Source organism: Narcine bancroftii, chromosome 5, assembly GCF_036971445.1.
Source record: "Narcine bancroftii isolate sNarBan1 chromosome 5, sNarBan1.hap1, whole genome shotgun sequence".
NCBI classification, from domain to species: Eukaryota; Metazoa; Chordata; class Chondrichthyes; order Torpediniformes; family Narcinidae; genus Narcine; species Narcine bancroftii.
The window spans coordinates 106,366,780-106,391,128 of NC_091473.1; the positions used below are offsets into that span (position 1 = coordinate 106,366,780).

At 43.2% G+C, this 24,349-nt stretch overlaps 2 protein-coding genes across 12 annotated transcripts in view; both read left to right on the forward strand.

Moving 5' to 3' along the window:
• The first annotated feature begins 3,908 nt into the window (after nucleotides 1-3,908).
• Nucleotides 3,909-9,020, forward strand: cdkn2c (cyclin-dependent kinase inhibitor 2C (p18, inhibits CDK4)). The gene is made up of 2 exons (XM_069938614.1): nucleotides 3,909-5,030; nucleotides 7,813-9,020. The coding sequence occupies exons 1-2, from the start codon at nucleotides 4,890-4,892 to the stop codon at nucleotides 8,164-8,166; spliced, it is 495 nt and encodes a 164-aa protein (XP_069794715.1). The 5' UTR covers nucleotides 3,909-4,889; the 3' UTR covers nucleotides 8,167-9,020.
• A 1,387-nt stretch (nucleotides 9,021-10,407) lies between these two features.
• Nucleotides 10,408-24,349, forward strand: part of LOC138763819 (serine-rich adhesin for platelets-like) — a 173,277-nt gene continuing 159,335 nt past the window's right edge. For 5 of the 11 annotated variants that reach the window (XM_069938595.1, XM_069938596.1, XM_069938598.1 and 2 more), the window contains exons 1-2: nucleotides 10,409-10,824; nucleotides 22,968-23,151. In XM_069938595.1, coding sequence (XP_069794696.1) covers nucleotides 10,804-10,824; nucleotides 22,968-23,151 — 205 coding nt within the window. In that variant the 5' untranslated portion in view covers nucleotides 10,409-10,803. Of the gene's footprint in view, nucleotides 10,825-22,967; nucleotides 23,152-24,349 lie in introns of all 11 variants that reach the window. The other 6 variants (XM_069938603.1, XM_069938604.1, XM_069938605.1 and 3 more) reach the window with 3 other exon arrangements.

The following is a 24,349-nucleotide window of genomic DNA, read 5'->3' on the forward strand; positions in this document are numbered from 1 at the left end:
GGATAAGAGTCTATGACAACAGGGCACAACTTTAGGATTGAAGGGTGTCCGCTTAGAACAGAGATGCAGATGAATTTCTTCAACCAGAGAGTTGTGGAATGTGTTGCCGTAGGTGGTTATGTCATTGTGTGTATTTAAGGCAGAGATTGATAGGTTATTGATTAGCCAGGGCATCAAAGATTATGGGGAGAAGGCAGGGTGGGGGGGAGGGGGTCAGTGGAAAAATGGATCATCATATGATTAAATGGTAGAGCAGACTCGATGGGCTGAATAGCCTATTTCTGCTCCTGTATCTTATGGTCATGTGTATATTTGTACATGCCGTGACCATCATCATAAATTTTGGAAGCTTTCCTTTCCCCTAATTTCCACTCTTCTTACATCTTTCCTCAGATTCTAATTCTCACAAAACATAAAAATATAAGAAGTATATTTATTTCTATGCCCTCTCAAGCATTCACTACCATTAAATCTGAGTGTTGGCTGCAACACCACTTTTTTACATGTTTCCCAAAAGCCTTGATCTTCTCTGATCCAAAATCCCTCCATCTCACGCTTGAATTCTGTATACTTAATTAACATCCATTGTTTCCTTTGGTGGAACATTCCTCTGAGAAAGAAATTTCTTCAAATCTCAGTCTTAAATAGGCAATTGCTTATTCTGAAACTCACCACCAGGAGATATATTCTCTCAATATCAACTCTGTCAGCCCACCTCAGAATCTTGTTTTGATGTGATCAACCCTCATTCTTCTAAGACAAAGTGAATTTAGGCCCAATCTACTCAATTCTATGTCATAAAACAATATCTTCCTTCCAGAAATTAATTTGGAGAACCTTTGTTGTATTTCCACCATGGTAATTACTGTATGCCCCTTTAAATTAAGATATCAAAATTATATACAGTAATCCCACTAAAACCCTATAAAATTGCAGACAAACTTCTATGTTTCAATGCTCTATACTTCTTCCAAAGAAAACCAATAATGCATTTGCTTTCCTAGTTATATACTGCACACTTTTTTTTTAAATTGTACTGTAACAGCTGGATCTCTCTGACACTCAACATCCATTAATCTCACACCATTTATTTAATATTTTGCTTTTCTATTCTTCTTACCAATGTGGCCAGCCTCGTGTATTATCCCACATGATGCTCCATCTGTCATTTATTTACTCACCTGTTTAATCTGCCAGTCTCCCTTGTGGACCTTTTAGTGCCTTCCTCAAAATTGAATGTTCCAATTATCATTGTTTCAACAGCAAACTTTGATTCAAGTCCCTTCCCACATTTGCTGATAACACAAAAATAGGTGAGGGTGCATTTTGCGATGAAAATACTTAGTGTCTGCAACAGGATACAGATAATGGTTAATGGAGTTTAATGTAAGGAAGTGTGAGGTCACGTACTTCAGTAAGAGGAATCAAAATTTAGACTGTCATCTAAATAGAGAGAGAGGTGCAAATAAGTGGAATACAGAGAGGTCTAGGTGTTCCTGTGCAAGGAACATAAAACGTTAGCTTGCAATGCAGCAGGAATAGAAATGGTAAATTGGAGTTCTTGTTGAAATGCCTTATGATCCTGCAAAGGCTTGACAAGATTGATGTTGAGATGTTTCCACTAGTCAGAGAGTCCCAAACAAGGAGGCATATTTGCAAGATAGGGGTGGCCATTTAAAGCTGAGATGTGTATTGTACAGGATGGCAAATCTCAGGAATTCCCCATCCTAGAAGGTTGCGGGAACTAAATCATTGGACTTATTTAAAGTTAGCTCATTTTCATTTTTTTAAAATGGGAACATTGAGATGGAACTAGCACAGAAGTGAAGTTGAGATCAAGGCGTACTGAATGGCAGGACAGGCTTGATGGGGCCATATGGCCTATTGCTGCTACTAATTTCATTATTAAAATAAATTGTAATTAATTGAAACTAATGTCATGATCCCAGTGACATCCCACTAGTCACAGTTAGCCAACTTGAAGTGGCCAACATCACCCCTTCCCACCTAGAAGTCAAACTTTTTTTTAAATATATAACCTTTACCACCTTTTTAGCAAGAAGGTTAACAGGAAATCAGTGAATGTGTGTGAAACTGTTTCAAAACTTTTTCACAACATTCACTGATTTCCTGTTATCCTTTCTGCTAATTACATCCTCAAAGAACTCTGCTAAATTTAACAAGCATAATTTCCTTTTCTTGAAGTCATGTGTTATGATTTTCTTTGGGTCCTATTATTATCTTTAAAAATGGACTCTTGCCTTTTATCCAATGCTAATGCCAGATTAACTGGCCTGTAGTTCTTTTATTCTCCCGCTTTCACTTCATTCTTTAACAGCATGATGTTTGCAGTTTTCCACTCTTGCAGTTTAATCCTGCTCCAGAATTCTGCCTGTGGTCAGCTTGCAATGTCATTGACATTTTGTTATTAAAAAACAATAGTTTAAATTTGAGAAAGATACCAAAGATTAAAACTGATTTTGTTTTTTTGAACAAAATTTTTTTTTAATTTGGCCTGAAAGCATTTTCTGAGAATAATTTCAAGAGTAAACATTAAAAAATATAAAAGGAGCCAAACCTAATGCCATGTCACAGCAATTGCTCTATTTTTTTTAAATCATCAGTTTAGAAATCCAGTTGCTAGGATGGATAGATTTTTTATTGGAACATTTTAACATCATAGCAACCCTTCAAAAACCAAAACTAAATCTATATTCTGTGCACAACTCTCAACCCAAAAGGTGCAACTGCAAAATCATTGATGCAAAATTATTAAAAATGGACACACATTTTAAACTTGTCCAATTAAATAGCACACTTTGTGGGTTTCCCTTCACTTCATTATATTTCCGTCTGATATTGAATGTCACACCATGCAGCTCAATGGCTGCTTGGTCGATTTCTGTCTTAAAAAGTAAGGCCTTGAGGTGAACTGCTCAATATGGAAGGAGTGCCAAAGGAAATATTACCTTAAAGATATTAAGAAAGATACTTGAGGATAAAACGTTTGAAAAAGTCAAACTACGGCATGACGTCTTCATGTTGCGCTGTTTTTATTTAAAGTGTCACCATGTCATCTTATCATTTTTGACATTAGAGAGCAACCTCCAGATCTGTTTGGGTCGAATTGGCGAGACACGATCCACGATGATCCGGGCCAAGTCGGGCTTCGCCTGACGCTCAAGACATAACATTCACAATCCAATACTTTAAAAGTTTAAGTCCTTGCCGCCTCTTTGAACAGTCCAGCGATACTCGCAAAGGCGACGTGATTTACAACATAACACATCGAATCCCCAAGTTCTCATCAGCCGCCCGTGACAGGGCTCGTCCTTTTCCCGTGGTTGGCAGTGTGTGTACGGGACCTACTGGTCCGTTGACTTACATCGAGTCGCATCCAAAAAAATGGCATCTTGGCTCCAGAAAGTGCCTTTTAGACAGATGGTGGAAACACGGCTCGCTTGGCGACATCATGGGACGGGACGGTCGGCGGAGCGGATAGCGCAACGCCTTGACAGCAGCGCTAGCGATCGGGATCGGACGAGGGTTCGAATCCCGCGCTGTCTGGAAGGAGCTTGTACGGTCTCCGGTTCCGGTTCCAACCCCTACCGGGGTAGGTTAATGGGCGGCGGCATGAAATGGCTGTATGTCTCGATTCAATTTAATGCAGACCCAACTTACTTTCCACTCATCCCCACAGCGCGCACCTCTGGGGCATGGGGACCCCTTGAAGGGGGATGCGAGTGGAAAGAGTAAGTTTGACAACCACTGTCCGAGACCAGAAACCTTTAGTTTGACCTTTGCGTCCAAAATGCAAATCAGTAGATTGATCAATGGAGTGAGAATGGGGATTGGGCTCTTTTGATCCGCCCTGCACCATTTTAAATCCCTCCGTGGACGTTGCATCAGTGAGCAACATAACGGGAGCTTGCATCGCCAAGGTTAGCGTGAGGACGGAGGTGCGGGAGCGCGGCTCGGCGCTGGCCTGCCGGCTCTCAGCGTTCCGCCGCAGCTGCTGTTTCCGTTGCGACGTCGTGTGGGCGGCACAGGCTGCAGCCGGAGAGCGCTCACTTTTAAAATTTGATGATGTCAATAAGGGGTTTTTTGGCGCAGAGCAGCCGTCGGGGATTGGCGTCTCCGGCACCGCCACGGTCTTCTCACCCAGCCGGCTGACGGGGAAGTTGGCCGCTCGTGGCACCACCTCGCAGGAGTGGATGCGAAGGGCGGCTCTCGCCGAAGCTGAAGCCAGCGACTCTCCCGTCGGAAGGACGAGCGCAATGAACTGCCTTCCCGGCCCGCGGCTGCAGATGTCAACGCTGACGGACTCGGCTTCTTCCGAACGGAGCGACTTTGTGGCATTCTTCTGGGATTTAATTTGACCAAAAAGAGTAGGCGGAGCACCCCCCCCCCTCCCCCTCCTCCAGAAGCTCGGGGGTCGGGGCACCAGCCGGAGTTGCCAGCAGCCTTTCATTTACAGCCGAGCAGCAGTTACAAAATGGGCGGGAAAATTGCAGAAGATTGGATGTGTCGGGGATACAGTAACCGACTCAACTGTTATTTACTCTGATGTTATTTCGGAAGATTTCACAATTGTGAAGTATTTAATACCCGCGAAGCCGTGGACAAGGTTCATCGCATTTGATCATTTTGATGTCTCTCCACTCGCACGGGACGAAATAACTTTGAGATAACCGGGCTATCCTACTGGCATCACGTGTATTATGTTGATGAGAAAAAGGGGCGGATCGGGCAACGTCATTACTAGGGATCGCACATCAATTACTCCGGCTTAGTAAATAGTACACAGTACAGTGAGCGGGGCCGATTCGTCGCCTCCACCGTACCTGCTGGCGTTTCTGCTTTGGGGAGTTCGACATTCTTCAGGGTGAATGATGGAAACAACTGATGGAGCAGTTGGTGACAAATTAACAAGCGCTGCAGCCAAAGGCGACTCGAAAGAAGTTCATTCTTTGCTGGAAAACGGGGTGAATGCAGACGCAATCAATAAGTTTGGCAGAACTGCTCTTCAGGTTGGTATAGCTGTTCCTACCTTCTTCGCCACGTTCATTCCTGAGAAGGAAATGTGTGCCGTATTCCGAGCATTATATTTTCAAAACAACGTCCATTAGATTTCGTCAGTGTGGTCCAGACGGCAGTGAGTCCTGTAAATGACGTATTTCTGAAATAACTACTGGATAAGACTCTGTGGGGAGAAAACAAAACCCATTTTATTGGGGTGACAATGCAATTTGATCCAACGGTGAGAACTCTCTACTTGTTAAAATATGAAATTCCATCGTTCACATTTTGAATCCCAGCCTCATCGCCTTGAAAGAAATTCAAAACATTATTCAACGGTATTGTTTTATTGATATCCAACCACAATCAGAATCACGGCAGCTATTGCGCATATTTTATTGAGTAGGGAAGGATAGACGTTCCAACGTGGAATATCAGGAACGGCACCTTTATTTATTTGCATCGGTGATCACAGTGGGTTTATGCCAGTATTCTAGGTGATCACGGCGGGTTTATGCCAGTATTCTGGGTGATCACGGTGGGTTTATGCCAGTATTCTGGGTGATCACGGTGGGTTTATGCCAGTATTCTAGGTGATCACGGTGGGTTTATGCCAGTATTCTAGGTGATCACGGTGGGTTTATGCCAGTATTCTAGGTGATCACGGTGGGTTTATGCCAGTATTCTAGGTGGTCACGGTGGGTTTATGCCAGTATTCTAGGTGATCACGGTGGGTTTATGCCAGTATTCTGGGTGATCACGGTGGGTTTATGCCAGTATTCTGGGTGATCACGGTGGGTTTATGCCAGTATTCTAGGTGATCACGGTGGGTTTATGCCAGTATTCTAGGTGATCACGGTGGGTTTATGCCAGTATTCTAGGTGATCACGGTGGGTTTATGCCAGTATTCTAGGTGGTCACGGTGGGTTTATGCCAGTATTCTAGGTGATCACGGTGGGTTTATGCCAGTATTCTGGGTGATCACGGTGGGTTTATGCCAGTATTCTGGGTGATCACGGTGGGTTTATGTCAGTATTCTGGGTGATCACGGTGGGTTTATGCCAGTATTCTGGGTGATCACGGTGGGTTTATGTTTGCAAATTTTGTGACTGCAGCATAAGCAAAAAAATACAACGCTGCCGATTGAAGTGTGATGAAGGTCCTTTTGTACAAAAGTAATAGGTTTCTCACATAACCTATGAAAAAGCAAATCAACTGATTTTTTTTCTATAAATAAGTACAATTTAGCGACTCTATTTTCGCCACTGCATAGAAAGGTATTATTAACGTTTATGGATTGACAAATAGTAATGTAAAGGTAGCTTATTTTACATGAAAATGTATAAATGTGCCTTTCCATTATAGTCACATTATATCATTCCTTGATCATCTGTGAATGCATTCGAAGATTGCCTAATTAACTATCTGTGTGCAAATTTCAGTTGTATTTAATTAATTCAGGATCATTAGGTGATAACAATTTTGGAAAACATTTGAAGCTAGTGTAATTAGTATAATTAAGTAATTTGCTGCATTTAACAATTGTGGGAATTGATATCCCCCCTCAGAAATTCACAAAGCACTTCAGCCATCATCTTTATTTTTAATATTAAGCTTAACGATAAACACGACTTATATATTTAAATGATATTTAACTTCCATCCAATAAACTACAATATTTGACGAAATCAAAGATATTTTTATAACGTGGATTTGAATTGAGTCCTTTTGATTACAAAGAAAGTGCTTAAAAGCAGATGTAATATTGAATTGAAAGCAGTTTGTTGATCCCATATGTTATCCACATTAAAAATAAAACAGTTAAATAATACTTCAAGCTATCTGCAAATATCTTATGAAATCATATCTTCCTCTTATAAAACATGAAATTCAATAACAATAGTTCACGCTTTCAGTTATATGACACCAGTTATAGAATAAATCATTTACATTTCTTTATTTTAATTTATGATGCACAATTACCTTGTGTGACATTTCATTTTAAATAAACTAATATTTTAAAGGAGTCACTATGCAAATAAATAAATAAAAATAAAATTGAGGCGTTATTTTTATTTTTCATTATAGAATTACTGTAAAATTCTGAGGTTGGAGTCACAGTTAATATATTTTGTAATATATCCCAACCTCTTGAATTTCATTTTACACCGCAACAGTCCAGGCCCAATGATTGGTCCTGTATTCATCATGTGACGGTTATTTGTTTTCCTTTTCTAAATTTCTGCACACAAAAATCTTGTTTAATGGAATTAAAAATAAGAGGTAATTGTTTGTATACATGATCACTGTTTTGCTCTTGAAACATTGTGGTTAACCTCAAATCGCGTTTTAACTAAACAGCCATAATATCAAAACTATAGCAAGCGTTTTAATTGAAAAAAATAATGTCAAGGCAAATAACCAAATGTGTTATGTTAAAAACATCACGTTCTTTGTCCTAGTTTGTGATCGTAGGGAATATTTTAGTTTGAAATATTTCAATGAAAAGATAGACATTATTTCACTATTTTTAAACAATAGTTGGCAAAAGTGTTAGCAGGATGAATTGGAAGTGTTGAATCTGGACTCTATGACGTTGGACTCTGCTGTGCGCCCACCCAAGTAAAGAAAACAATTGATTCAAAATGAATATTTGTTTTTCAGACTTTTCATAGTTTACACATTTTGTATTATTTGATATTTTAAGGTTTCAGAGAGAATTCTCAGCACTATTTATCTTGTCATGTACTGCTTTGAGATGTGCATATTATTGCCCTCCTTTCTATCTGCCAGGTCATGCAAATGGGTCACAGTGTCATAGCCAATTCGTTGCTGAAAGCAGGAGCTCAACCAAACCAGCAAGATCACCTCGGATTCACAGCAGCTCACGATGCGGCCAGGGAAGGCTTCGTGGACACTCTGAAAACCTTAGTGGACTTTGGAGCTAACGTTAATATTGAAAATTCTGAGGGCAATCTCCCCATACACCTTGCCGCGCAAGAAGGTCACACCGATGTGGTTATATTTTTAGCAAAGATATCTAACCTCACACTTAAAAATGAAAAAGGACAGACTCCATATGAGCTCGCCCAGATGTACAAGAGAACAGAGACTATGCAATGGATGGAACAAAATTTATTGGAGTAGGGCAAAAAGCAGGAGCGAATTGTAAATTTTTTGTCTGACTTCATTGACTTTCAGTTGTAATTCCATATGTTTTAATACTTGGGAAGAGAGGGCGTTGTTGCTATTTCAATATATTTTTAGAAACGTGTGTTTTCACGGATTCGTACTAAATTCATTTTATTTGTTGTTAATCAGTATTAATATAGATTATGTTTCATCATACGTTAATGTTTAATAATGTCAAAGTTTAACGTGGCAGTGCAGCTTTTGACATAAAAAAATCACATTAAACAATCAAGCTTATACGGGGGGATAATTTGCAAATGTCGCAAATGTTCTGTGCCTTCCCTCAGCTGTTGAACATGGTGGTTTGCATATTTTCATAAACGACCACGTTTCTTCATTTTTAAAATCGACTAGCGCATTGTGTTTGTTTCATTTTTTTGTACCTTTAATTTTCATTTGACGTCATTTAAGTATTGCTTACCGCCTCATACCATGTGTGAATGCAGAAATGCAGTTGGTAAACATTATTTAACGTGTTTATTTTTGTTTAACTAAATTATAAGTTTTCTATTTACTCAATGTAAATATTGCATTTGCTTTCGAACCCTTTGTTGTATCAAATATTGCCTTCATAAATTACAAAAGATTTAACCTCTCCTTCGTTCCAATAAATACTTACTGGTGAGTGTAAAGGGTTACCTATATTAATGCTGTGAATGTAGTAACATTTCCCGAATTAATTTATTTCATTGCTGTGACAGATTACAGGAAGCTTTAAAATTTAATGACATCTTGCTTCCTCGACACATCCATATGTAGTGAGGCGCCCATGCAATAAAATGTCTTAATAAAAGTTCTGAATGAATTAATAGAGGGTGTCGTTGAACATGAATTATGTATGGAATAAATTATTCTGATGAACTTTTGGTAATTTAGCAACATTACCGAATGCCGTGGCGGTAAGCGCAAAGCCTTTTTACAGCGCCAGCGATCGGGACAGGTTCGAATCCCGCGCTATCTCTCAGGAGTTTGTACGTTCTCCTTGTGTCTGCGTGGCTTTACCCCGGGGGTTCCGTTTTCTCCCACCTTTCAAAACGTACCTGGGGTGTAGGTTAGTGGATGTAAATTGAGCGGCACGAACTCGTGAGCCGAAAGGGCCTGTTACCATGCTGAATGTCTAAATTTAACTTTTTTTTGGTGTATTTGAACAATACTGTTTTAATTGATAAAGCCACATCTTCTGTGGCGCAAGGAAGAAACCACCATGATAAATTGAGATCTTTTCCACACCACAGTTTGCAATACAGTGCATTATATACTTTATAAATCGACATTTTAAAATAAGGGATTTCACTTACAATTACATTTTATATTCAAACATACTTAAATACTAACGAAAATACTAAAACATCCCATTTGCTAAAACTAGGAGCACGTCACTTTTGAATGCATTGAAAAAAAGACTCATAACGTGATGGAAACTATTGCGGAAGATGACAAGTTAACATGCTATTGAAGTATCCGTATACACGCAAACTCTATCAGTTTAGTTAAATAAATTCCAAAGGGTTATTCCTGGATTGTGAAAAAATATATATGCCATATATATACAAGAATGGGTACAGACTGATGAGAGCACTGGAGGAAAAAGTCTCGGTCGCAATTTATTCAAAACATAATCAATTTCGTACAAAAGTATCATTTAAAATATCTATAAGGAAGCAAGATCAGAATATCGCAGCAAAATGTGCCGTCTAAAATTAAAAGATAGGTTAATCACCATGAAAGCGATACGAAATATGGTAATATGAATACTGTTGCAATATGAAGGTGACAAACATGTTTACATGCCCATAATGAAAGCCTGGAGATGCTACTGAAGGCCTATACTGTAAGATATTCGTAAGCTTATAATTAAGGACAATGTCCCGTGATATGCCTTAATTTTCTCAGCATCGAAGCCAAGAGATTAATTGAAATATCATTTTCTACAATTATATATATATTGTTTAAAACGTTACATATTTGCGAATTGTTTTTCCTTTTTTGTCCTGTTTAAATATTTTCACTCCATCCACTCTGTTCCTTGACTTTCCATTTCAGATGTACACTTTTTCAGTGTATAATTTGATTTTAAAGTATAAATGATTGAAAACAACTATTTGGATACATCTAATTTCACCCCACCACCCCGCGTCATACGTTACGCGTCGTGCTTCCTGTTGTAGAAGTGTCAACGAATAAAGAAGTAAGTTAAAATCCTAACAAAAACTGGTTGATCTGCCAACTTAAATATTACTGCAGTGTTGATTCTTCCACTCGGAATCTGCTCGCTTTAGTCTGGAGCATGTGGTCTTGTTTTGGATGCAGAGGCCAATACCGAAATTATGTCAATTCTTGACTCCTCGAAGAAAAGGGGAAATGCTTTTGACTATTTGGCTCAAGAACTAAGGGGTCGTGGGGTCGAAACTGTCAGCGACCGCTCTCTTAAGGAGGAGAACAACTGCCGATAGCTTGTGATATCCGTCATTGGCACATTTCCTTTCTCACTGCTTCCAGTCCAAGGGGACAAACAAGAATGCAGCTTTGTAAACAAACAGCTATCGCGTAATCAGTAAATAAAATGAGCCTCGCAGTTCTACTGTACAGCCGATGAGCAGAAAAATCCTACAGGTCAGAAGATTATTGCAAGATAGCGATATTAACTGTAGTAATGTGTTATCCAATAGGTTCGCCTCTGATAACGAGTGGCGACTTGACAATCTCGATTTGGCTAATCACATTTTCATTAGTAAATCTAAAATGACTTGTATTCGAGGCATATAGAGTTATGCCTTTTTGTAGTGAGTTTTCGGTTGTGAGAAACAAAAATAGAGGACATTTTTGGATGTCTGTGCTGTATTTATTTGGTTACTGCATCTGGTAATCTGCCAAATGCCGCGTTGTTCGCCTGAAAATTCTGGTCTTTGATATCATTTGAAACATCATCTTTGTATGGAGCTGTGTGTGTGTTAGGGGAAGGGGGGATGCCACAGGACAATTTAAATTATGTGAATGGCCACTCGAGGTAAGCAAAAATGAACAAGCCCAATCAATACCGAGCAATGGCAACATGAAGACAGTCTGGCAAAGGGTAAGAGGCTCGCAAGATGGTGACTTGCCTTCAGGTCATTGTTTGTTCTCTTTACACTTTTGAAGTTCATCCAATTCGTTAGAGAAAACCATCTACAGAAACCGCACTAATATTTTGATTTGATACGTTAATATTGCCAAATTTTAATGAAGGCAGAAAAAAATCCAATTGAATAATAGTGGGTGAGTGGCTACATTATTTGCATATGGTATTTATTCAATTATAAGGAATGTACCACTAAAATAAGCAGATTTGACTAAAAGAATATCTCCCAAGCTAGTCTATGACTAACTAACATTATTTATCAACATACCTGTAGGATTAAAATTGAATCAGAACTGTAATTTAAAGGTTTTGTCATACGTGAGATTTAAATAATTTAACAGTCCATATACTCTTAGTCAAGCAGCACTGTCTTGCCAAATCTAAAAAAAAGTAATGTTAGTAGGAGGACATTTTACCAATTGGCAGGACTGGAAAGGTAAGAATTTTGGAGTCTGGAAACTGAGGGTTAAAGACTGCATTTCAAAGTGGATTTTTACAAGGGAAAGAAGAAGTGGCAACTTCCACATCCTCAAATATAATGTGCAAATTAAGAGAAGAGTTAGCTACTCCTTCACTCAAACTGGAGGTCCTTGTAAATGATGGGTAACTCAAAACTCAACTGGGAGGTTAAATATGACACCAATATTGTGGATAATCTATTTCCGTCCCAGACAGTTACTGGGGAAACAAATTAGACTAAAGGGAATCATGGAGGGGCAAAACTAGGAATTGCCTATGTATTTGTGGAAGTTGATGTGCTTCAGTATGAGGTTTCTGGGGAGAAACAGATAATTAGGTGACTAAGGTTCAAGCTTCAAGATTCCTTTATGTCATGTAATAGTACACAGAACATATGATACTACACAAAATTGTCTTCAGCCTGACATAAGGCTGACAAAGAGTTGCCAGTAGTGTTGTCTGGCACCCCTTACAGTAAGAGAGAAAGAGAAGCATAAGAGGGTCTTTTCAGGGTCACCAAATTCACCTCCAGTGCTCTTGCAGCTGTACAGACTCCTGTTGGATTCATCAGCATCATGGGCTCCAGATTCAGACTTTTGACATGTTCAGCACCTAAGGCCTTTCTTCTTCTCTGCAACCTCTCAAACCTGACTCCAATATCTGGTACCCCTGAACAAATCTCCATCATCACAGACCTCATCCAGGTCCACCAAACTCAAGTCACCCATAGCCTGTGTGGGTCCCTCACCCACTGATCCCCCCTCGCTGATCTGCTGCCATGGTCACCTTCCCTGTAGTGTCATCTCTCCACTTCTCCTTCTCAATGGTGCCCATTTCTGGTGCCCTGCACCAATCCGCTGCTCCCAGGGTTTAGAAACATCATCTGCTCCATTAGCAGTTCTTTTAAAGCATGTACAGAGCATTAGGACCAGGCAGTTGAATCTTTTGGAGCAGCATTGTGTCTCCACACTCAGCTCTCACGGATCTGCACCAATGGCAGCGCTGCCTGGGTGTAGCATAGAGGGCCATGTGACCCTTCCAGTGGGAACCTAGTTGGACATCACCACACCTGCCATTCAATGTCAATCCCACCTAGAGGTGAGCACAAGCCTTGCAATTGGCTCCTTTGAATGTATACACATCTCGCCACTGGCTCCCTTAATTGTCAGTCCTATTTTGGGCATACATGAGCTGGCCCCTCCAGCCAGCTGCTGTATAAAGTCCAAGATATGGAGCAGCTCATTCTCTTTTCCCCTGGGAATGAACCCAAGCTCCATTCCAGGTTAAGAGCTATGGGCGACACTAGAGAGCCAATTGCAAGGTGTCTGCTGGTCAAGGGTTGGGGCTTATTGAGGTGCATACCTAGAATCCCGAATGTGCCTGTTTTGCAACAATCACTGTAAATACTTTTCCTAACTAATCAGGGTGCCATGCCTGCACAAGATTGAGGGGTAGCAGGTACCATTTGTTGTGGCTTTTCACCATATTTAACTATCCACAACTAGCAGTGAATGCTGGTTGTTAGTTGTGTCCAATGTGAGTGTCTTGTGAGCAGCTTGTCGGTGTGTGTGTGTGTGTGTGTGTGCGCACGCACGCACGCATGCGTGTCTGTGTTTGTTTGTGTGATCCCTGTAACAACTCCTCTTGCAGGTAAATAAAGATCTTTGCTTCGAATTGTGCTCAAATTCCATTGGTTCTCGGACCTTCTGAACTTGTATCCCTCAACATATTTGGCACTGTGAGCAGGGTAAGGCGTCTCAGCTGAGCACACATCCATGGGAGATGTTTTGGAATTGTAAAGGGGTCCACTCTCCATAAGGATAATGTCCCAGGGTGGACTAACAACAGTGTGAGGTTTGATAGGCTAGCGAGGCTTCTGGCTAGACACAGTAGACCAGTAGACTGACCTGATCACTTAGACCACCGCAAGGAGAAAAGTGGACACTGTGTGGGGTCCCTCCTCAAGAAATTGGGGTTCCCAGGAAGTAAGGGGAGCCAGAGGATTTCTCTTTCACTGCTGTCAGCCCTTCTGAAGCATCAGCATGAGTTCGAGAAACAAAGAGAACAGGAAATTGCCCATTTAAAAGGGTAGTGAAGCATTGTTCCACCAGGGCACAGAATCTGAATAGAAAGAGAAAGAAATAGGGTGCATGCCACACCATGATATGGCAAGGGCATGGGGGCATTTGGATAGACAGCAATGAGAGTGAGGATGCTGAACAATGCTGCACACATCCTTCCCACTATGCACCTGATCCCCTGTATGACAGACCAATGGCCACGTGATCTCTGACCCAACATGGAGATACCCTACCAGCCCATATGTATGGGGAAAGGGAGGAGGGTTGGGAAGCTGTGGGTAACCAAGCCTATGGCCCTTGATAGATCACCAAAATCAGGGAGTATTCAGCCAAAGAGCTGAGTGGATTGGGGAATCACTATAGGCAATGGTCGGGAGAGACCCTGGCCATGTGGCTGAGGGTGGTGCTTGGGTGAGACTGTCCCATAGGGAAGCAGGCATCCTTGTGGGGCAATCTCACTAACAGGCAGTAAACAATGTCCTGCATGTGCCATCAGAGGCATTTGGGCAAGGCACATCCCTTTGGGATCGTCTGATAGTGGTGGTCCAGGCCATGTACCCCTTCCTGTTAGAATGTGATCTGCAGTCCTGGGCAGAGTGGAGCACAGTAGATGAATTGATGAGAGCCATCAGGGAGTGGGCTTTGATCATTGGGCTCTACTAGGGCTCCTTGACCACGACTTTCCTGACAGCTCCTGGGTCACCCCTACGCTAGTCTTAGTGACCACTGTTTGCTCCAGCCAGGAGGACAGAGAGAAGCCATTCACCTGCTGGAGGGAATTGTTTACATGGAGCACAGAGCCCCTGACTGAGTCCACAAAGTGGAAATAAGCCAGTGGACCAGACCCTCCAAGGGTCTATCCGTGGAGCTATTGTATAGGCTTGTAAGCACCGGAACCAAATAAATGGGATCTCCACTTCCTATCTCTACACGTTTTGGAAAGAGCAGTGGGGAGGGAAGCCAGGAGAAGAGGCCTCCACTCCCAAAGGCATGGGTTCACCTTGCCTGCCCTCAGCCCCTTCCCAAACCCTCCCCCACCCATGGACTCACTGCTGAAATGACAAATTACATAGAATGTCAAAGATAATTGTTTAATAAAAGATAATGGAGAGAATCTTGGGAATTATCATTCAGTGAGACTTACATCAATGGTCTGCAAACTAGAACCTTCGGCCCTCAATGTTGTGTTGACCTATATATACACTATTGGAGAAGATTCTTAAGGATAGGATCTATGAGCATTGCAGAAGTACTGTCTAGTGAAGGATAGTCAGCATGGCTTTGTGAAGGGAGGGTCATGCCTCACGAGCAGGGTAGCCAGTGCAGGAATAGCAAACGCCAGAGGACATATGTACAAAATGAAGGGAGGGAAGTTTAGGGGAGACATCAGGGTTATTTTTTTATGCAGAGAGTTGTGGGTGCCTGAAATACCTTGCCAGAGATGGTGGTGGAAGCTGAAACATTAGGGCCATTTAAGAGACTCTTAGACAGGCACATGGATGGAAGAAGAATAGAGGATTACAGGATTATAAGGTTCAGTCTGTACTATGCTGTATTGTTCTATGTGGCCTAGATGCAGCTGCAGCAGGGGTTCACCACGGGGTGGTGAGCCTCCACTCTGCTGACATAAAGGTATAGCCATGGCTCCCATTGAGTTTATTCAGCAGCCCTTTCCTGACCGGGAGGCCTGAGGCCCTATATCCCCATTGCAGTACATTGGGAATATTCAGAGATGTATGGAACACACCATTATTCCCAGTAACCACACTACAGGCCGCCATCAAGGGATTAGAGCAGTCTACCATCCCCACTAGGGAAGTCACCCACTGAGTGCCCATTGGTGCTGAGCGATCAATAATAAATCAATCAATAATTGTCCTGATCGTAGCATCCTCAGAGTGCATCCAAGCGATGAACATACTCAATGGTCAGTCCCTATAGACAATCAGGGGAAAATTTACTTTCAAAGTGGCCTGTGCCTCAATAGTGGTCAGGGTGGCCTAGTGGGTACTAATTGTGGTCCCACTCCTGTCAAGAGTAGTTAGCGATTTGCAATATCGAGTGCCTGGGGGAACCAAGGAAATAAGGGAGTCCATAGATGCCTTGTTGCAGGAGAGGGGTCATATGACCTGCTGTGTCCCAATACAACAACCCAGTGTGACCTGTGCAAAAATTAATGGCACATAGTGCATGACTATTGACTACTGGCAGTTGATCCCCTACCTCATTGCAGCAGTCTCCGATATAGTGATATGGGGGACAGGAGGTATGATGTAGAGGACTTGGTAAATGCTTTCTCCATCCCCCTCAGCCCTGAGTCACAGGACCAATTCACTTTCACCTGGGAGGGACACCAGTACACCTTTTGCTGTCTGCCCTGTTCATTATTATCTGCTTAATAACAAGTCGAGTCGATGGTGAGGTAAACTAAAGACTTTACTGAACACAACCAAACATTCTAGACATGGTACAGAGAAAAAGAGAGAGAGAAAGAGAGAGAGAGAGAGAGAGAGAGAGAGAGAGAGAGAGAGAGAGAGAGAGATCACAGCGTGGCACCTGCTCCCTGCCAAAATACTCAATTCAATTAACGCATCCTCGTGGTGCTCGCACATGCATAACGCACTGATGAGAGTACAGTGGCAGCAATACAATTGCAGCGGGTTCAGAGCAGCTGATGGCAACGACTGTCTACATTCCCTTTCTTGAGCAACCCCCCAGATGTCATAGTGAATATATACCTTTCACTAGTGCAACAATATATACATTCAACCCAGTTCAGACTCAGTATTTTGGGTTGGGCTTACAGACATGCCCAGCACGTGTCTTGTAATAGCCCTCTGCTGATGTGGAAGCTTGGGACACCTTGTCCTGATTGCCTTTACTGACCATAGTCTCAGGGTTATCATCCATCCCCTCTCCTGTGGTTACCGGGGCGGTGGGGGCTCGTCAATCCCAGGCTCACATTCCAAATCCACAAATGCCAATTTGTCTGCGCTGGTTTTTCATGGGGGTGGCCCTCTTACTGGGAGGATGTGTCATCTGTTCCTCCTGTATACTTTCCCCTTTGACTGACCCAGGTATGACCTGGGTTCTTGGCAGCTCATTTCTACTATACCCGGGCAGTCATAACCTTGTGAAGTATGCAGACTTATGGTCAATGGCACGAGTGGTCAGCTGGTTTTGTGGTAACTTTTTTTTTGTGCCAGCCTTCTTTTTAGCAGCTAGGCCTTGACATCTTGCGTGCCTTTTGCTTGGAGCTCCAGAAGTCTCCTTGTCACTGGTAGGGTAGTCCTGGTCTGCCTCAACATTAACTGTTGCACTGGTGAGCCCAGGGTGGCGTCGCAAGGGACGTTTGTTAAGTTCAGTAGGTGAGGAAGATGTCTGTGGATATCTCTCTGTGGAACTTCTCCATTAGCTGCTTGGCATTTCTCACCAGTCTTTCAGCCAACAGTTTGATTGTGAATACTCTGGGATGCGGATGAAGTCTCATGCTGTTGCAAAGTCACAGAACCTCTGGCTGGTGAACTGTCTGCCATTGTCCAAGAGAAGTGTGTGAGGTGCCCCATGTACCAAAAAGTGCCATTTTAATTTGGTGATGACACCCACAGAAATTGTGTCCCGGAGCAGGTCTATCTCAGACTAGCCTGAATATGAGTCTATTAGTACTAGGTACTTCTGGCTCCACCATTCAAAGATGTTGGTAGGGATGGTCAACCAGGGTAGGTCAGGTACTGGGTGTAGCTACAGTGGCTTTCTGCTGGTGTGGCTTGGTAGTGTTACACACCGACCAGGACTACACCTCTTCATTTATGTTCTCTGTCATTCCTGGTCAGAAGACACTGTTCCTTGCTCTGCATCTCTGCTCTGCCCTCTGTGCAGGATCTTCATGTATGTATTCTGTCGTGTGCTGGGGATGACTGCCATTTGGCCCTTCATGATTACCCCTTCATCAATAAGCAGTTCATTGTGGTAAGCAAAGAAGGGTTGCTCCGTTGGTGGCAGGCTTGGCCGGCCAGTCTCCCTTAAAGGTGCCCAAGGTGTTAATGGTTCCATACCCTGCCGTGTGCTTTCTTAGTTCATCCAGTTAGGCCAAGGATATACGAGTTACCATCATCACATCAAAAGTGTCCTCTTCCTTGACCTGCTGGACCGTGGATTTGCCATATTTGTGTACTAGGGTAATGTGGTATTTTTGGAGCCTGAGTATCATACACTGCAGTCTTGCCAGTGCTGCATGAATTGGCTTATTTATTATGGTCACGTGAGGTAAGTGGTCAGTTTCTATGATGACCAGCCTGCCATAGACATAGTCATTGAATTTTGAGCAGGTGAAAACCACCTTCAATACCTCTTTTTCAATCTGAGCATACCTTGTTCCTATGTCAATAAGTGACCTGGAAGTGAATGCCACTGGTCTTCCATATTGAAGGCATACTTCCCCTAGGTCGTACTATGAGGCATCACTGGTTAGCTTCACCAGTCTACATCCATCGTAGGAGATGAGGACTGGAGGGCAGGACAAGTGTTTCTTTAGGGCATCACAGGCATTTTATTGTTGTTCACACCAGGTCCATTCGGCATCTCTATGGGTCAACTGTCTGACTGGGTCTGTCAGCTCACTGGAGTTGGGGATGAACTTGCCCCAGTAGTTCACCATGCCCAGGAACTGTTGCAGAGCAACCATGTCCACTGGCACCAGCATTTCACTGATGGCCTTCGTTTTGAAAGGGTCTGCCTTCAAGCCATTGCTGGTGAACACGAGGCCCACATAGCTGACTTGATTTAGGTGGAACCTGCATTTGTAGGGGTTGAGCTGCAGGTTTACTTCCTGTGCCTGGTCGAGCACCTTCCTTAGGTTGGTGTTGTGGCTTTCTTGTGTTTTGCCACCTACTAGTATGTCGTATACTATGATAACACAGGGATATCTGGCGAAAATTTGTTCTATGGACCTTTGGAACACCTCACTAGCCGAATGGATGCCAAATAACATCCTCAGGAACCTATACTGACCAAATGCAGTGCTGAACGTGGTCAGTAACAACAAGGAGTAGTCAAGAGAGACCTGCCAGAACAAGTTCTTTGCATCCAGGACTGAGAATACCATTGCACCAGCCATCTGTGCAGCAACTTCCTCTACATTGTGCATGGGGTGATGTGGTCTTTTCAGGGTTGTGTTGAGGTCTCATGGATTTATACAAATTCGGATCCCCTGTCTGTCATTTCACTTGGCAGCCACTATGGAGGACACTCATTCGGTTGGTTCTGAGACAGGAGTGATGATGTGCAAGTCCTGCATTCTGTCCAGCTCGATCTTGACCTTATCCTTCATTACTACTGGAATACAGTGCACTGCCAGACTACAGGTCTTACCTCTAGGTCGATCCGCATAGAGTATGTCACTGGCAGCCTCCCCGGCTCATCTTTGAAAAGTTCGCTGTACTCTGAAAAAAATTTCTGTGAGAAGTCGTCCTTGGAGGGACTTATCTGATGGACCTCCATGCTGAAGGAAACAAGCCCCATGTCCAGGCCTAGCAGAGGAATGAGTTCCTCACGGACCACTAAGAAGGTTAGCTCTTGGAGCTGTCCTTGTACGAAACACTGCAGCCTTTAGTCTGGATTTTGCTGCCTTCGTAAGGCCCTAGGCTTGTAGACGATGCACAGTTTGACTTGTTCCATTTTTCTCAACCAGTTAAATGTCTTCAGTGACATGACATTTCATTTGGCCCCAGTGTTGACTTTCATCTTCATCATCTTGCTATTGAATACCATGGATACGAAGGCCTCATTGTTACCTTTAAACATTTGGAGTCCTCTTTTGACTCAGCCAAGCTGGTAACAAGGTTCCCATCTTGTACTTCACCCACGTATACAAACAACCTTTCCTTTTCAATGGCTTCCGGGCCTGCCAAATTTAACAGAATGTACACCCTGGTGTGGGCAGACTTGTCGCTATGTGCTGCTGCTATAAATATGTTGTATTCCTGATTGAAAATGCACCAGTTCTCAGCTACATTTCCATCAAACGTAAGTGGGTTGGGCCGTCTGAATCAGTCCGCCATGATGGTGACTGTGTAAAACGTGATTGTGGTTACTCACTGTGACTGATTTACGATTGGAAGGCTTCAGGCTTGGGATGCACTTGATCCCACTTCTGATACCACATTTGTTATTGTGTGCTTAATAATGAGTTGAGTTGACAATAAGGTAAACTATACAAAAGACTTTATTGAACACATGCTAAACATAGTAGAGAAAGAGAGAGAGAGAGAGAGAGAGAGAGAGAGAGAGAGAGAGAGAGAGAGAGAGAGAGAGCCCACAGCATGGCGTCTTCTCCCTGTCAATACTTGATTTGACTAACGCACCCTTGCGGTGCTTGCACATGCGCAGTGTGTTGTTGCGAGTTCGGTGACTGTAATGCAATTGCAGCAGGTGCAGAGCAGCCAATGGCAGCAGCTGTCGACATGCCCCAAGACTACATCCACAGCCCCACACTGTGCCACGATTGACAGCCAGGGTCTTACAAAGTATTAAACTCAATCCTCACGTGTCCCTAGACCACTAAATAGATGATGTACTTCTACAGGGGCAATCGGAGGAGGCAGTGACACAAGCCCTGGACATGTTAATCACCTCCCCTCAGGCGCAAGGGTGGATCATCAAACCTGACAAACTGTAAGACCCCAGTCAGCAGTCATCTTCCTAGGGATCCAGACGGATATCCTGGCCACCACAAAAAATAAAATCCATGGTATGACGGTGTCTACAAAAAAGGGTGGTGTGCAATGATTTGTAGGGTTACTAGACTATTAATGCCAGCACATACCACATTTGACCATGTTGACTTCTGTAAAGCGTCTCCTGAAAGAAGTCCACATTCCAATGGTGTTTGAGATAGCCAAGCAAGCAGAGGAACAAGCACTCCCTCTAGCCCCCCACAAAGTGGGGTGCCATTTGAGCTGCAAGTCTCTACAACCAACACGGTGGCAGAATAGAGCCTCTGGCAATTGCTGAGGGCCCAATGAGTCCCGCTCAGCTTCTGGACCAGGACACTCCCTGAGACTGCCAACCACTGTCAAGCCAGTCATACTCAGTCATCATCTCCTCATCATGCTAGGTTAAGTTTGCAGATGCCACCCACAGGGAGGGCTGTGCCAGATGGTCATCCATTGTCAAATGGAAATGGTACATTGCAGATCGTACTGAGGCAGGACCCAAGAAATTGAGCCACCTTCATAACAGGTCTTATCCCTGTCCCTCAACAATGGTCCTGACCCTAAAGTGCCCACCATCCACCCTTCCCCCATTATGTGGGGCAAGCCATTTGATAACCTAACCCTGGAGGAGCAGGGCCAGGTTTGGTTAACTGATGGTACCAGCTGCTGGAAAAGTGGAAAACAGCACTGGAAAGCCACAGTATTCCACTCTACCATGGGAAAAAACCCTTATGCAAGATCAAGCAGGGGGATCCAGGCAGCAGATCGAACTGGAGGCTGTGCCTTTAAACCTTAAAGAGACCATCGGGCCCACCCACATCTACACTAATTCCTGGACAGTAGCCAATGGCGTGGCAGTCTGGTTGGCCCAAGATAGGATGGGAGATTCCCAGTCGACCCATTGGGAATTTATCTGGACGGAAGCACAATGGCAGGAAATCATGGTCCATCATGTGGATGCCTACACCTCCTGAGACATCAAGAAGGCCTCCCACAATGCAGCTGTCAACCGAGCTGCACAGATATCCTCAGCGGAAGTTCATCCTGAGCTGACCAACTCTGGTGCACTGGCGGCCTGGGCACACTACAAAAGTGGGCACCTGGGAGCAGATGGGACTCAGCGATGGGCAGAGGGCCAAGGGGTGGTCAATAACCCATGATGAGGCCAAGATGGTGGTCAAACCCCAGCGTTGGCCAATAGGTCTCCCAATACACATTCGCAGGGGTACAGGAGGCCAGATTTGGCAAATCAACTACATTGAGGAATAAGCAGTGGCTGAAATAAGTGGAGACTTATTTCTTGAAGAAGAGCTCAGGCCCAAAACGTCAGCAATATATCTTTGCTTTATATGGACATTGAAAGTCCAGTTGAGTTCCTCCAGCATTTTGGTGACTTTTACTACAAACACAGCATCTGCAAACTTTCGTGTTTCACTCAATATGCTGTTTATGTCACTTCATAAACCACCCACTGGGGCTGTATTGGTCCTTAGACTGATAAGTGGGATGCTGTGACTTCCAAGGGACAGAATATAGAATGGAGGGTTACATGACCCTTCCAGCGGGAACCTAGTCAGAGATCACCACACCTACCAATCAATGTCAAACCCACCCACAGGTGAGTACACACTTTGCAATTGACTCCTTTGAATGTATACACTCCTTGCCACTGACTCCCTTAATCGCCTACCCTATTTTGGGCATATCCCAGCCAGCCCCTCCAGCTGGCTGCTGTATAAAGTTCATCATGTGGAGCAGCTAGTTCTCTTTTCCCTGGGGACAAACCTGAGCTCCACTCCAGATTTTGAGCCATGGGTGACGCTGGAGAGTCATTTGCAAGATGTGTGCTGGCAAAGGGTTGATGGCTTATCAAGGGGATGCTTAGAATCACTATTGTGTCTGCTTTGCAATAATCACTGTAAATACTTTTCCTTACTAATTGGGGTGCTGTGCCTGCACCAGATCGTGGGATGGTGGGTACCGTTTGTTGTGTCTTTTCACTGTTTTTAGTTGTCTGTGATTTATACTGAGTCCCAATTGTCCGTGCACCTAATGTGAGTTAATTGTGAGTACCTTGTCTAAGTGAGAGAGAGAGTGTGTGTGTGTGTGTGTGTGTGTGTGTGTGTATGTGTGTGATTCCCATGGCAACTTCCCCGCGGGTAAATACCATATATTTCGACATATAATTCGACTGGCATATAAGTCGACCCGTATTTTTCAGCCTAATTTTAAGGGTTTTGTGGTTTATCTGGTATATAAGACAACCAACATTTTTCGGGCGGTCCGGGCCTACCAGGATCAATCCAAAATTTTTCAAAACACCAATTTCAAGTAACAACATTATACTGTAAATTAAGTAAGTTAAAAAAAATCTTGGCCTTCCAGACAGCAACGGCAATGGCCCACAGAGCTGGAGCGGCGACGTCGTGCTCCAGGTGGGAGCAGAAACCTCAGCCTGCCAGGCAGCAGCGATGGCCCTCGGAGCTGAAGCACCAACATTGTGCTCCCAGCGGGAACAGGAGCCTTGGCCTACCAGGCAGGAGTGGCGACTGTGATCTCAGGGTCCCAGGTAGGAGCAGTAGTGGTGGTGCCCAACAGTGGGGAGGTGTCCTGGAGCAGCAGTGGGGAGGTGCTTCCAGCATCGACTTAAAGACCAAATTGACATCAATCTGTTTTTTTTTCACTGAATTTAAGGCCTCAAAAGTATATCTGGCTTATAAGTCAACCCCCCCCCCCCCCCCATCCCACCTTTGATAAATTTTTTAGGGTTTCATGACTTGACTTGTATGTCTAAATATACAGTAAATATCTTTGCCTCAATCAAATTGTGTTCAGGCTCGTTGCTTCTTGGACTTGTATCCCTCATCACACAAGGATAATGGCAAGAAACCTTTTTATTACAGTGATAACCCAATAGTCTAATTTGTTCCTCCCGTGCATTAATAAATTACAATATTGGGACATTTGGTGTATAATATTTTGAAAGTAATCATGTTGTAATTTTTTTTAATAATGCAACATTTAATAAGGTAATGATGATGTAAAATACAGAGCTGCAAGGTAAATGATTAGGTGGTAAGATGCAGATCTGGAATCTAGATGATTCAGTAACAGCTAATTAAACATGAAGCCGACTCAAATCTGTTTTATGGTATGTGGAATTTCAGTCTCATTATGTGCCAGGTATGAAGGGACTACTTCAGCAAACTACCTGATCTGCTAATTGATCAAAGTCCTTAAAGTGATAAAGAACAAACTAGCCCAGTAACATGACTACAGTGCTACCATGTTTTACAAATTACTGTGGGAATTTGTTCGATTCAGAATTTATTGTCATGAACTTGTCATGTTTTGTGGCAGCATCAGAGTGCAAACATTTCTGTAAACCACATTTCAAAATAAAATAGTGCAAGGAAAAGAAAAAGACAAAAAAATGTAGTACCTGTGATTCATTCAGGAATCTGATGGCAGCGGGGAAGAAGCTGTCCTTGTGCCACTGAGTCCTCGTCTTCAGACTCCTGTACCTTTTTCCCCAATGGTAGTAGAGTGACGAGGGCATGGCCTAGGTGGTGGGGGTCTTTGAAGATAGAGGCTGCTTTCTTAAGACACTGCCTCTTGTAGATGTTGTTGATGGAGTGAATACTGGTGTCTGTGATTTGCTCCTATAAAAGCAAACATAATCAAACAAAATTGGAGGAAGTATTAATAATATCTCACAATGGAGAACTTAGTTCAGGAATTTCTTCTGGGGCGTGGGTAGTTGAATC

Excerpts from the sequence above, each read along its gene's own strand:
- cdkn2c (XM_069938614.1), top strand. The coding sequence starts at position 4,890 with ATGATGGAAACAACTGATGGAGCAGTTGGTGACAAATTAACAAGCGCT. Across the intron at positions 5,031-7,812 it reads TTGGCAGAACTGCTCTTCAG|GTCATGCAAATGGGTCACAG; the intron begins GTTGGTATAGCT and ends TCTATCTGCCAG.